This window comes from Metopolophium dirhodum, chromosome 2, assembly GCF_019925205.1.
Source record: "Metopolophium dirhodum isolate CAU chromosome 2, ASM1992520v1, whole genome shotgun sequence".
Classification (NCBI taxonomy): domain Eukaryota; kingdom Metazoa; phylum Arthropoda; class Insecta; order Hemiptera; family Aphididae; genus Metopolophium; species Metopolophium dirhodum.
Genome location: NC_083561.1, coordinates 19086339 through 19102092, shown reverse-complemented (window position 1 = coordinate 19102092; position 15754 = coordinate 19086339). Strand labels below are relative to the sequence as shown.

The window sequence follows — 15754 nt, the reverse complement described above, 5'->3', positions numbered from 1 at the left end:
CTATATTATTATCGTACTCACATTCAGCGTAGGTACTAAATACGTTACGAGGGTTGGTTCGAATCGCGAAAAAAACATTCGGTGGGCGTGCGAGGCGAAAGACGCAGAGGTATTTCGTCTCGAACGTATATTACGTCATATCGCGTGCACCAGCGACGGTAACAATAAAAATATTATTATCATAAATTTTCGGTGTGCGATCATTGTTTTGAACCCGAATATATAGACGGATATAATATTATGGAATTGTCGTCGTCGCTGGGCGAGCGTTCTGCAGTGCCAGTGTACATATATTAGAGGTACACTTACCTATACATGACGCGATGAGCTCATTCGGGGGGAGACGGAAACGCTTAAAAGTATTGTTGTGTTTAAAAACTATCCACACACGCGCGCGCGCCACGGCAGAGGATAATTTAATATTCAAGACGAACCGTTTGACATCTGAACGCGATAGGTGTGACAGAAATAATATTACCGTCGATTCGCCACGACGACGGAGGATACACTTAGCATCGTGATGTAGTTGGGTTTTTGACCCGACGACCGTTTTTTTACGCGTCTCCTGTGTGACTTATAACGTTCAACCGTACATATATATGCGCATTTAGTATTCGGTTGGCACAGCCGAGCCCGCAGCATAAATTAAACAATAATGAAAAAAAATCATAATATAGCTCTATAGTCGAGTCTCGGTCCCGTCATCCGGTCGAGTTTTTTCGGTCTTCGTCTTCTACAAGTTCAACACTCAGCCGCGCCGCCGTCACACCACGCGAGTGTGCAGAGATTCGTTCAGTGATCTCATCGGGCTCGAGCGTCGATAACGAATTATAATTATACCGTACACTTTTTAACGGGTAAAAAACAAACAGGCATATCATATAGTTTATTGGTACTTATTCTAGTTGCCACTCGCCCGCATTATACTAATAATATACATTATAATCCCTGCCCGGAATCGGTTCATCTCGCAGTCGCGCACGGGTTTGATCCGATGTGACGAAACGTTCCGCGAAATTAACCTAGATTTGTACATGTGCCTTTACTACAAATATATACAGTGCTACTACGCGTACCTATTGGCCGGCGCGTGGAAATGCGAATTACAGTTGTATACGCATACATATTATAATACGCGCGGGTATATGTTTTTATTGTTATAAAAATTATTGCATTATTATGTGTATTTACCTACTCGCTATATTATATTATACTGTGCTGTTCGCCGGGTAATTTCGTGAGAAAGTGGTCATGGGCTTTGTGTCGCCCGTGCGTTAAATAATTGCTCTTAATAACCGTCGTCGTGGGTAATATAATAATAATAACATGGTTGCGGGGGTGGTGGAGGAGGGCTAGGGTGTTGTGCAAAGCCGTGAACGCATTCTTGCCGCGTACCTATACTGCTGCTGCTGCAGGTTTGGACTGCTGCGATAAATTATAAAATTTATGTGTCTCGAGGACGCCTGTTTCGATGTCTGAGGAAAACTTATTGTATACACTATTGTATTATTATATTTTTCGAATAACGCATGAACGTCTATTGTGTGTGTACGGACGAATATTGAAAAAAGGACTAGTAGCGGTCGGCGACGATGTATAAGCGCACTACAGCCGCGTATAGGTATAATATTATATATATATATATGCATTATTTCAACGGTGAAATATGTGTTTTGTTGTCTGATAACAAGGCTTACACATTGAACAATACACTCGATGTTGTACACGTACTATCGAACGACGACGATGGTAGTTTTATCGTGTTTAAACATGGACCAACTATATAATATATAATAATTTAATACATAATATATAGTATATACAAATACGGCAATAATACCATCATTGGTATATAATATTATAACAATAATATTATGTATAGTGACTACAACTGAGATTATATTATTTATTGTTGCTTTTTGTTATTACTATAATAACTGCTATGTAATCAAATTGATGCAAATCTCCATTGCCCAATAATTATTGTAGTCCGTAGATTTGTTTAACAATTGCCAAAATATAATAGGTATATTTTTAATTGCCATGTGTCTGCGTGTTTTTTACATTTTCCCAGCATTTTTCATTTTATTAATTAAGATTTAATTTAGTCTTAGGATTCGTGCAAAATATTATAATGAACACAAAAGATTGTGAAATAATTTGTAGATTTATTTGTTTTAATTATAACGGTAGATTATTCATCATATAAGTATTAAGTATATTCGAATGATATACTGATAGTCTGCAGTTAGTTTTGCAAATACAGAACGGAAAATTGAAATTCCAAAAAACTCGTTATGGAGTCGTTGTATCTAATAAGATACGAGATTTTTATTTTTGAAACCAGTTTTAATTCATCGGCAAGAGTTGGAAAACTTTGCTCATTTTTCTAAAATGTTGTATCTAAAGCAATCTATAATGTTATGTTTATCGAAATAGTATGGTCGAATCTAGAATGATAAATTCAAAAAACTGGTTTTGACACTTGGTTACTTAGGTAGGTACTGCTAGAGTTTGGATTATCTCTATTTTTCTAAATCGTTCGTTTAGTATGGGTAACGTTCAATTTTATGTTTATAGCAATATAGCTATATCTGACAGTAGGTCTTATTCTCTGTTGGCCTGCGAAAAATGTCAACAAGTTCAGTCGTTTACCTACTATATTTTCTTAGTTCGATAACTTTTTCTTCGGAAGAATCGTAAACAACCTACACGTTTATACGAATAATTACGGAACAACAATATCATGGTCTGTGCAGGTCTTGCAGTGAGTGCTTTTTGTGTAATTTATTTAATGAACGTTGTTTTTCTGTATACCATTATAATAGGCAATGAAATGGCCCTAAGTAGGTAGGTACTTGACTATTATCGCGTAGCGTAAACAACAACGAAAACATCGACGGCCAGACGATATCAATAATTATGACATTACAAGGGTAAACAACCATTAAAACGTTGATATAAATATAATATAGGTATAAAATATAAATAAATACGGCTGCAGGTGGTTGCGTCATCGCGATACTGTCGAACTCTGGCTGCTGCTATATAATATTATATATATATTGCACATGCGCCGTGCGCTCGTTTTTGGATTGAAGTTCAAGTGCGAAAAAACTAGTCACGTTATTGTGTCAATGACAAGACTGCTGCAGTAATGCCTCATATTTCCTTTCGTTTTTCACATGATTGTTTTGCGTATATACATGTATACACGGTATGCTCGCGGTTCTCTTGGGATTAATACACGTCGTTATCCATATATACCGCAGCGACGTGTAAGACCTTTCTCTTTTAAAATCGCGTGAAGACACGAACTGTCTATACCTAGCTCGTAGTTGTCTCCCCGTAGAGCGATTCTTCGTCTGCCGGCGATTTTTCCTCAGACGAAACGTGAAAAACAAATCGAACGCACCTACGACCTATACTTATAATTAAAAGTTGTACTTATTATATTTCTATGTATGTAATGTATTGGTAGGCACTGCCTGGAATTTAGTGCGGCGGAAAAATATAGTGTATGTGAGGCACGGGTGACGTGGAAATTGTGAGTTATGTGACTGTCGGCTGAAATTTAAAATACCCAACAGCAATCTAAGGTGGTATTATAACGACGCATTCTGTAGCATTATGACCTATGACAATTTTAAATCTGTCCACCCGCCGTCGTATATAGGCATAAACATAAGCTATAGGACATATTATGTATATATAGTTATAGGTGGGTTAGGTACACGTGATGGGCGGCGAGCACGAAATTCTAGTTTCCGCGTATACGACTCGATTAATTTCCATGTGTTTAAAAAAATGTATTTTAAAAAAGAAACCCAACCCGGTTTCGGAATGTTGTTATTAAGTCGCCGCGGCCAGGCACCGTTGTTCGTCCTACATTCTTTCGCCCATCTTTCATGCGACGACCACGCTATGCATTTTATTATATTATTATATACTACGCCGGACAACTGAACATACCTATATAGATTCATTTTCGTCCCTCCCCACCCCCTCCCGTTCAGCCGTCGTCAAGTCTACCTTGTCTAATAGGTATTATATATTTATATATTATACTGCACGACCGAGCCGATCGATCGTCGTCGCGGCCATACCGCCGACAGCGGGACAATTTTTTTTCCTATTCAACGGGGACAATAATTTCCCGGGCGTATATAATTATATATAAAGGTATACATTTTTGTTACATATTTTGTGGTGTACGCGGCACACCGGACGTACTTAATGCTTGATTATTTTTTTGGGAATAACTACCTATATAATATAACGACATAACGTATATTTTATATGTGGAGTGTGGACTCTTTGGACTGGTTTCTTTTTATGTTCAATATAAACAATATGCTTAATACATATAGGCACATGTCATTATATACATTTACTCTCACTAGGATAGTTTATAAATACTATACTATATTATAACTTCATATATATTATAATGAATATATTGTACACGAAGTATAATAACAAGTAGGTAATTAAGTATATTATATTATTATGTTGTCGTTCCCGATACCTATATATTTTAATTATTTACAACTTTTTATTTTTATCTCATTTTTGTTTCATAGCCTCGTTAACTGACTGTTATTTATTTACTACATTTTTTGAATTTAATACGAAAATAAATACTTTTACGGCACACGCCGCATTACCTCTGTACGTTTCTAATAAGTTATATAAGTTATACCTAACTATTATAACTTACAAGTATTTATTTAATAATATTAACGAAATAGAAAACATAATTTTTGAAATTTTGTATCAAAATTAATCTTCACTCAAAAGTCTGCAAGTTAACAAAATATTTGCTAAAAAATCAGATAAAAAAAATTAAAGAGTTCAACAAAGCATATTTTATAAATTGAAAGATCTCACATTTTAGAATAACTGAGGAGAGCCGAAAGGTCATTATATATATTTTATTCTTGTATATTTGTTTAACATAATAATAATAATAGTTAAGACTTATCAGTGAGTCCCTATGCTTGTTGATTGTATATATTTTGGAATCTTATACCATGAAGTATAAAAATAATAATTTGACATAGGCCTCGTTTATGACCTTCTAATATTATTCTCATCTAATTACTAAAATTAATATATTGAACCTTGGCAACATTCTTTCATTATTGTATTCATACTCGAGTAACTCTCACCGGATTGAGAAAATACGTACCTATTATGTTTATTGTTATTTAAAACTACTACTGCTTGAGGTAAATACCTACGTCAGATTGACGATTGTCTGCCATTACAAAATTCTTATTGAAAATCTTTCACTGCGTGCGATTATTACAGGCGACAAGTCCAATAGTTACCCACTCGTATTTGCATACTGCAGGATATAGTGTATAATATTATAGTCAACTTTACATTACACTTAAGTATCTACCAAAGACATAATATTTAAACCTGTTACAAAATATTAATATAAATGTTCATAACGGTAGGATTTTTTGAAATTATTCGTAATTTGATTTAATTAAAATTTTTAGTTTTTTAAATATATATTTTAATTCTATTAAATAATACGGTTTCATCATTACTTTTTGAATTGTAATTTTAATATTTTATTATTTTTCTATAAACGAATTATGCAAGTCTTACTATATAGGACGATATAATATATTACCTGCAATTGCAAGCCAGTTTTTCAATTCAACTTGTCTTGCAATACTCAGGCGGAAAATGCAAGAATTAACACAACCTATACTATATAGGTCCTATAGGTATAATGATATATTAAATATGTAATATGTATAGGTATACTTACAACCATTTGGTTGATAACATGATTTATTAATATATACATGCCATTGCATATATTTATATATTAATCTAATTTTCCTTCATTGTTTCCTCTCTCAACTTTCGTATTGGCTCAGATAACAGGGGAAGGAAAAACGTTGAAACTCTCACGTAGTTACCTCATTCCAGCGATGCCATCACTTTAAAAAAAAATGGGGTCTGAATAACACATAATGTAATATATTATACTAACTGGAGTGTACAATAAGTCTATAAAGCCATTACTATAATAGTGTGCCTATATCAAACAAAATCTATCGTATAATCGTAACTGTATAAAAGACAATAATACATTTATAGTCATTAATACGGATACGGTTCGGGAACAACAAAACAATCACAACAACGATTAATATAATATAAATGTGACTTGGTATACTTTTACGTGTTATATAAAGTAAGAATCATAACGACTTTGACTCCCACATCACATTATATGGTGTACTAGTGTACTACTGTACTTACAATAGTTAGTAGTAGGTATATCTAGGTACCTCCAGAGTCCTGCTATATTATACCTATATGTTGTGCGGCCACTATCTGCAATTATTTCATAATACAGATGTATTAAGCAATATTGTTCTTTAGACGAATGAAATGTCACACCCTAGTGACCTTTAAGTAGATATCTGAGTTATAACTTACAATGTATCATTAGGTGGGTCTTATACAAATATATATCATTATGATAAATGTTTGATAGATGTATTTCAGATAAATAGATTATTGATACAATTAATATTGATGACATTTAAGTATTTAGTATCATGTTTTTAGATATTCTAATATTCGTTAAATATTAATTTAATAATCTATAAAAATATTTAAAAAAATACTTATGATTAATATCAATGTGATATTAATTGTTTGAATTGAGTAATAAAAACATAAATTATTATAAATTACTCAGAATATTAATAAAAAAAATAAAAATACTGGTAAATTATTATAAATTTATAAATACCTACTAAATTTAATTATGACTATAAATTGTTATTAGTAATAGTTTTTTGATTGACTCACGAAATCTATTTTAAACTTATTTTCCCGTCTTGCTGACGACTATATTATTTACGAATACGTTCATCGTTTTCTCACTCCCTCTCAACAATTTTTTTTATCACTTATCGGCCTCGAGAGCGGATTTTTAGGTTCTTAAAAGTTTAAAATATGATGATATGCTCTGAAAAACCTTAAATTATTCTCTTCATATTCTGTCAAAAGCAGGCTGGTAAAATATACATTCATAGGCTTCTTGTTTGCTATTTAGTCATTATATTATTTAATTATACACCTAAGTAAATTATATTATATTATATTAAGTTAATGGTACTTACTTCTACGAATTTTTTAATAAACAAACCACCCACATTTTTTTACCAACTTTGAGCTGCATATAAACCCATTACATTCATGCGAAAACCTACTAATCCGTTCAATTATCGGTAATTGAAATTTTGCCGATTACTCGTTCCGATTTGTAACATTGAGATAGTTTTTACTCAATAAACGTATGGCGTAGAGTATTGTGTGCAGTATTCCAGTTACAAATAAATAGGATGTTAAAATTGGTGGTTGACCGTGGAGGAGTAAGATTTTTCCTATACATATTGTATAAAAAAAAATGTTTATTTCAGTTTAAGTAAAATAAAATATGGCAACCCTATACTAAAATATAATATAGGTAGGTACCTATAAGGTACCAACATAAAATAAAGTATTAGTATAAGTAGATTGAAAATACGTAGACCGTGTAAAACATTAGTTCTGGCAACTATATTTCAAAAAATCAATTACCTACTATTTCGGGAAAAAAAGATTTTAAAAATATGTTGAAATAAGTAAATTATAATTTGCCAGTTGATGGTATTGTGTAATAGTTTTAATACTAGGAGGTGTGTCTGATTACTGTAAATGAGCTCATAAAATATCAGCAAGGTAGGTATACTGCAGTAGATATATAGTTACATTTTAAGTGTCAGTTATTACTTCATTCAATCATGAAATGCACAAAAAGATGTTTAGGCGTAGTTGTGGTATTATTATATTGATTATAATATGGTTTCCGAAAAATCTTTTTTATTAATATAATTTTTTTTACAGATTCATCCAGCTGGCATGAGGATTAAAATATATGCGGCCATTTTACTGGTCGTCACTCTTCCATACGTCTTGTCACAGGTATAGTTATATACTCATTAATCATTATTAAATTATTTATCATAATGACTACGTTTTATCTTTTGGAGACAAATTTATAGTTGTATTATTACGTCAACGACCTATTGTTCCAGTTACCTAAGGATATAATATAATAATAATTCCATTGACAATTTCATTATTCTGCCTATTCGATATAATAATCTGCTGCCGTAGAGACTGTGGTTCGCGGTTACGTTAAGACGTTCACTTCAAATTAAGCGTAGTGATGTAACGTTTTTGTATAGGTACTCTTTATTCATACATTTTATATTATTATAAGACCAGAAATGGAATGAATCAAAATATTCTAGGGGAAAGTGTTAGCATAATTCACGAAATTATATTCTAGAAGCAAATATTAATATATCTAATATATAACCCCTTCAGTTTAATCGAATTAATTTAATTGAACAAAAACGCATTTTACTTAGAACCTTAAATTTTAAATAACTAACAAATTTAATAAATATACTTGTTTTTTTCTAAAATCTCAAATAATAATTTTAAAATAATAATGTTGACTCTAGTTCTCAACCATCGTACATACATTTTTTTTAAATACTCGTCGAAACAGAAAAATTTCCATCTAGGAATAATTAATAGTCATTACAAATGTTTATCGAATAACGATATATAAAACAGTACCTAGGAATGCTGTAGCCTGTAAATATAGTGTTTAATCTATTAATTATTGTAGAAAGGTTTCGATGTATTATTGACCATCAGACTATTGTATAATAATGTAAAATAATATATGATATTGTGTTTGGGACGTAGGACGCACTACATGTTCTCCGCCGTTAACCTTGTAAATTAATCGTGTCCGAAATCGTTCGGCCCTGCTGTCGTTGTAATTTCGAAAACCTTTACCTCAAGTTAGGTACACCCAACGATATTATTTCATATATTTTGATATACAGTACAATCCTTAACCTAAAAAAAAGATCAATATTTCGGACAATATATATATATATATCTATACACACACACACACACACACATACATGCTACGTATAATATTATAACCTACGTTTATTGTCAGGGCAACATGCGTATTATTTATCCGCGTACCTACGGAATAGGTGTGCGAACACGCGCACACATTTCCGTACTATTAATCAGTTCTACTCGGTCCATGTGCCCACTGTGAAAGTGGCACGGCTACATCACGACAGAATAATATCTATAAGAACACCTCTATAATGTTTCTCGACGGAATTAACTGTTGTATGCTCTAACAGCATTATAATATAATATTATATTATTATGTGCCCTCCAGTTATCTGCATAATCGATAACCACGGCGGCGATGTACGCATAATATACGCTGTGTATAGGTAACCTATACACACGCGATTGAATGCCACTTTTTTCCTCCATCTTCTCGCACGAGATACCTATACTATACGATAGAACCTTCTACCACACAATATTATATTATAATATAATATGCAACACGCGTTACGTCATCGTTACATTAGATCGCCGTTTAAGCTTTTAAAGTACACCAATATATACCATATGGCATATATTTATTCATAAAGATATTAATCCCGTGTTCGACATTTATAATTATTATTATTGTATTTAACATAATTATAACTATAACAATATATATCGATGTAATACTTCTCTATAAATCACAGTAGGCACCTACCTAATCACACACTACACGCCCTATATATGAATATAAAACACATTATTGCGATACGATTTAATGAGTGATAAAACCTTTATTTTTTAATACGCCTGTAGTTAATACCAACCCCCTCCCCTTCCGGACCACAACATAAACACAAATACACTCACACACGCACATATATACACGCAGCCACAATGCTACGACTGACACAGTCTCAAATCTCAGTATACAATGTCGTGTTGTATAGTATAGGTACATATGGTATAGTAATATATTTATTATATAGGTACCTACCTGTTTATTTTAGACGGTTATAAACTTATAAATATTGCGATTGTCCTAGTATTCAAAACCAACTTAAATAATTGACTTGTAGTCTTAAGAAGAAAATACGTAGGTATCTATATTATAAGTGGAGCTAGTTGTATAAATTATAATATGCAATATCTATAGCCTATAATATCATATTACCTATCATTGATTATATTTATATATAATATATATAATAAAATAAATAAATAAATTATAATACGCGTGCTTATAATCTCAGTGTAGTAGTGTAGTACGTAGGTAAACGTTAAAACGTATGTTGTACTTATTTTAAGTATTATACTCGTATGCTTTACGAATGATTAACTTCAGGATAATACAACTATAGTATAGGTAATTCAAACACATACTTTACAGGCATTTGTAATGACTTTCTCCGACTATAATAACATTATTAACGTGACTTATTTTGTTTGAAATATAAATTTAAAAATATTTTGCAACCGTCTGCGGATATCAGAAATTGGTTTTTCGAGATTAAAATTTATTTTATGCAATAATTCCATCAGCAAAATATTATTATTATTTTTCTATTATATTGCGATCGCGTGTTGGTTTTTAATTGAATTTGTTTTGTGAATCTCTATTATACCCTTTATAGTTCCTTATAATAAATTTAATGTTTAATAAAAAAAATCTATGAATAAACTACAAAGTAACTTCCATACTTCCATAGCATATTTTACTGACAATGGGTACAATTTGTTAATTATATAATATGAACGATCATTGAATTTTTCATTTTAACTCTATTAAAAAAATTGATATCGCAGTTATTGACAATCTGTACAATAGATATAATATGCAACAGCATAACAAATAGTTAAGAATAAAATATAGTAATATATTAAAACAGAATCATTATTTTATAATACAGACATGTAGCTATTAGCCATCGTAGTCTCGTAGATATCGTTATGAATAAAAATATAAAATAAAATGAATTGTAATACAAATTATATGTAGCATAGAAAATTGAGACTTCACAAGTTTTGTTTATGTATAGACTCCCATAACTAATTTTGCAACATATTAACAATGGTAAAATATTACTTACACGGAAAACCTCATTGCCCTTGACTCTTCGACCCAGGTCAGCGAATGTAAGGCAACATTACAATTTTAATAGTTTTATCATGCATGCATTTTGGATTTTCAAATTAAGTATATAGTATTATAAATGAAACGTGGTTGACTTTATTTTCATATAATTTTATGAAATAATTATTAAAAAGGTACTTATAGCCAGTTATAGGCTATATAACTTATATTTATGTAGTGCAAAAGTACTATTTCAGTTTTCAATATACTTTTTAATTTATTCAAAATAAGTTCTATAAACCTACATAAAATATAATAAAACATGTCCTTCAAATTATTAAAGAATGGGTATTATTTAAATTATTTCAATTAAATAAATTATTTTTATATTTTATGAAAATAAAAATCTTGTTTTTATTTAGGTGTTATGTGCATTATAATTTATAATAATATCATTTAATATTATTAGACTCATTGCAGATGTTAAGATATGAAAAAATAAAAATAAATGTATGTTTTTAACTGTATTATACACGTAGTGTATCTATATAACCATATTAAGTCTTTGTAATACTAATAATATTTGTCGTTTTAAAATTTGACATTCAATAAAAAAAATATTATTTTTATAACAACAAATTGTTCTTGTTTATACAAAATTTTGGTTTAATAATAATTGTGTTGAATTATTTTTTTTCTATGTTTGCGCACAGAATGTATAATAATTGTATGTTTCCGCAACACCGTATTTGGCGCGTGAATTTCCGAGTTTCTAATGGCCTTAATGTGATTTTATAAAAAAAGCACAAGGCAGACAAATTTAATAGATCTACAATTTCTTACAATTAAAAAAAAACACAAATATATGTATGTACGGTACGTATTTTATTACAACAACTGGCATGAATATAATTGTTTTTATAGATACTATAATATGTTGCCCGAAAAAAGTATATAAAAAGTAATTTTTTTTATATCAAATTAGTTCAAGGTTTTTACAGTCAGTACAGTCAGTCATTTTTGGTACAGGTTGTATGTACATTTATGATCATTTCAAATCGAATTCAAGCCGTCCGAACCATGCTAAATTATAATAAAAAATTACATTTTTTTCTAAAAACCACATTATTATGCGTTTCCTTAAAACTAATAATATATTTCCGAAAATTATCGTCAACAATGTAAAACAACTGTATAGGTTCTAAAATTTAAAATCTACTATATTTTCGTCCGTTAAGGAATATTTAGTTAATTATAGCTTATTCATAGGTACCCAAGTATAGTTGATAAATCAATTTTTCTATAAAATAATATAACGCATACCATTTACAGGTAGTTACTAGTTCTGTTTTTTTTTTGTTATTGCTAAGATTTCTTTTCTTATTTATTTCTCATTAAAATATATAATTATATTTTATTTATCATGCATACATTCTATATATTTTTTTTAGAAATAGAAACTGTTTTATCGTGTAATTTATTTTTAAAGCGATTACAATCAATTATTAAAGCCATTTAGTTATTTAAACTTGGGAATGCACATTCCATATTAGTTACAGCCCATCATGTATACCCGTAAATAACAATAATATTATGTTATGCACCATTACTGGCTATACCTACTATATAATATACCAACGCATCTATCTACCTACCTAATATCTCCACGTTGATTCCATTGATAATATTTACGTATTATTTAGGCCACCACCAATCTCATATGGTCGTAAAGCGGTCAGTTATGGAGAATTAAAGAGTTTCATAAAACATCCTCGCTGTAGAACACGCAGTTTAACCTACATATCGTATTTCGAAGACTGTTGATGGCACGTTAAAAAATATATATAAAATACTAGTTTTACTATGTTTTATAGTACAGCATAGATATTAGATAGAAATATTTTTAACCTTTGGTGTATTCTGAATCTGCTTAGTGAAAATAATATGTCGTCTACAGAATAAGTGTTACTGATCTCTAAACTATAACAACCCGTAGCAATAACTTGGCCAAATCAGAAATAAAACGCATTATCAATTTATATAAATATAACCTATAACTACTATATAAGTATTAAGTATTAAAGTATATAATATAGTTTAAGAGCGCGCGCCCCTAAAAAAGCCAAAAATAAAGTGCATGTTCTCTCTGACTGTCTCTATAACTATTATGAATTATGATTTTTAATATTATCGTAAAAAAAAAAATAATAACACACAATTGCCACCTGTTATTATTATTTTTTTTAAAACACATTAACACATTAATAATCTCAAAAAAATTATCCTTGCGTTGAACGAACACTGTTCGTCATACCTAGGTACCACATAGGTACATTATATGTTATAATTTATTTAATGTTATAAATTATAATGCATTATAAGTTATAACAATCATGTTTTTATTAGTTTTACCGTATTATCTACCTATACTATTATACTTGACTGTAGCTCGCTAGGAAAAAATCCTATTTAATAATTCCATAATTGCTTTTTATCTTTTTTTTCTAACAAATCCAATATCTATCCCGTTCACATATCATGACAGGCGAACATACCTACTTCGTTTTCTTTTGTAATCAATGATCAATCATACATACGTTATAGGATCATCTCAAAAATAAAACACCAAACCAGCTGGAAACAAGATTAATTATTTAAAAGTGGTCTTATTCAAACGACTTAGATATAACTATAAAAAAGTAATTAAGAATATTGTAGCCCATCATGCCCTCAGGGTAGTCCTGAACAGCAACACAATCAAATAGGTTCACAATTTACAATAGTCGATTATTCTGATATAATTATAAGTGATAAATGTTTTTATAATAGATATATATATATCTACTACGCATCGTTCAAAATCAGTCATAAATCATATGTGTCTAAGTTAACCAATTACCTAAGATAATTAAATAGGTACCTACTATGTATTTATAAATAGGTAAGGATTCATAATTTATAATCATATCAAATCTTTAAGGTTTATAGCCTAGTTATAGGGAACTCCGAACTAGTATACCTAACCAGCTATGTTTATTAGGTTTGAGACGTTTAGCTGTTTAGGTATAGCTGGGTTATATAAGATTATAATAAATTGTATTCTTTTTTGTCATCTAAAATCACAGCACTAAATGTAATTAGCTAGGACCTAGCTGGCTATATCAGATACCTATCCTACAATTATTTTTATTGGCTGTATTATTATAATAGTAAGTATCTAGTGTGGGTGTAGGTATAGGCTACTTATTAGCTAGTGTAGTCTATTATTAGGCATATAGGTACCAAATGTATTACTACCTACTCAATTAGTTTTATTTATATTTTTATATTACTTTTGAATTCAATAGATACAAATTACCTACCTGGTTACTTGGTACATCCTAATTCCTTATACGATGTACCTACTACCTATCTCATTGACTAATACAAGGTAAATCAATAGGTACCCATATCACATATAGATTAAAATATTAAATCTATCTACCATAGTAGGTATCATTGTACATACTATGTACCAATCTAAGTTTTTGTAGGTAGGCTAATAATTTAAGAATGACTAAGATTGTAATGATTTTTTTACATTATTATAGACCTAATATTTGTTATTAAAAATTATAAATTTTATCGTAATATTATTAAAAAAATATTGAATTATATTACGATATCCTTCTAATTTAAATCTTGTTAAATTTCCAAAATCAAGTACCACTCCGGTATGGTCTAGTGGCTAGGATACCTGGCTTTCACCCAGGAGGCTCGGGTTCGATTCCCGGTACCGGAATAATATTTTTGCACACATAAAAAGTTCTTATCACCTTTATTTATAAATTGTTTTTTTTTCGTTTGCAGATTCAGACTCCAGGGACCGGACTATTTTCTTGTCCATCGGGTAAGTTTGATTTTATATTAGATAATAGATAGATATTATTTACAACGAAAAAAAATATTCATCAATAAAACAGCCGATACCAACAGTTGGTAGTTACTATCCAAGTACCTATATTATAATGTGTAATAAAAACAAAAAAAGTAAAACATTATTTTTTTTACCATCCTAGTGCAATTATTCGAGTTTCTTTCGATAATTATTACAGATTTTATGATCTTATAAATCTAATGCCTAATGACAACGATACCTATTATGAAATTTAGTCATTATTACGTCTTTTCAATTTTTTTTCATAATATCTTGTCCAAAAAAAAAAATACAGTCGGTTTTAATTTCATCCTTTCACGTCTGGTTCAGTAACTATTATTATTATTTCTGTATTATGACGTATAACACGTTTTCAATTGAAATTATTATACACGCAATGACTTCAATGGCCGTATTCGAAACTTTTCACCCGCATACATAATATAGCCCATATATAGGCTAAACAGACACAACTCGTATACTATAATATTGTGTACACGTACCTATCATGCGTTTTTACTCATTTTCCTTTGGGTAAAAACTAAAAATTGAAATTGTCAATTACTGCGATGAACGGAACACAGATTATACATAGGTACCTATTCAATTTCTAAAACCGTGTGTCGTATATTATTATTAATATATTACCGACAGTAATGCGTATTTTAATATTAGCCTCTAGCGACGGTTATTGTTTTCTAACGATTACACGTGTAATAACTAATATATTGTGGCCGCCGGGTAAAAAAATCTCACACCGCAAGTACTGTTGTGTATCTGTGTCTTATATTCTTATATAT

The 15754-nt window shown here is 30.2% G+C and overlaps 1 protein-coding gene and 1 non-coding gene across 2 annotated transcripts in view; both read left to right on the top strand.

Annotated features, from left to right (window-relative positions):
• Nucleotides 1-15754, top strand: part of LOC132939847 (uncharacterized) — a 52456-nt gene that overhangs the window by 10827 nt on the left and 25875 nt on the right. Inside the window, exons 2-3 of the mRNA XM_061007246.1 lie at nucleotides 7927-8004; nucleotides 14888-14927. Coding sequence (XP_060863229.1) covers nucleotides 7942-8004; nucleotides 14888-14927 — 103 coding nt within the window. The 5' untranslated portion in view covers nucleotides 7927-7941. The remainder of the gene's footprint in view (nucleotides 1-7926; nucleotides 8005-14887; nucleotides 14928-15754) is intronic.
• Trnae-uuc (transfer RNA glutamic acid (anticodon UUC)) lies at nucleotides 14748-14819 on the top strand. The gene has a single exon. It is a non-coding gene; the product is annotated as a tRNA-Glu (tRNA).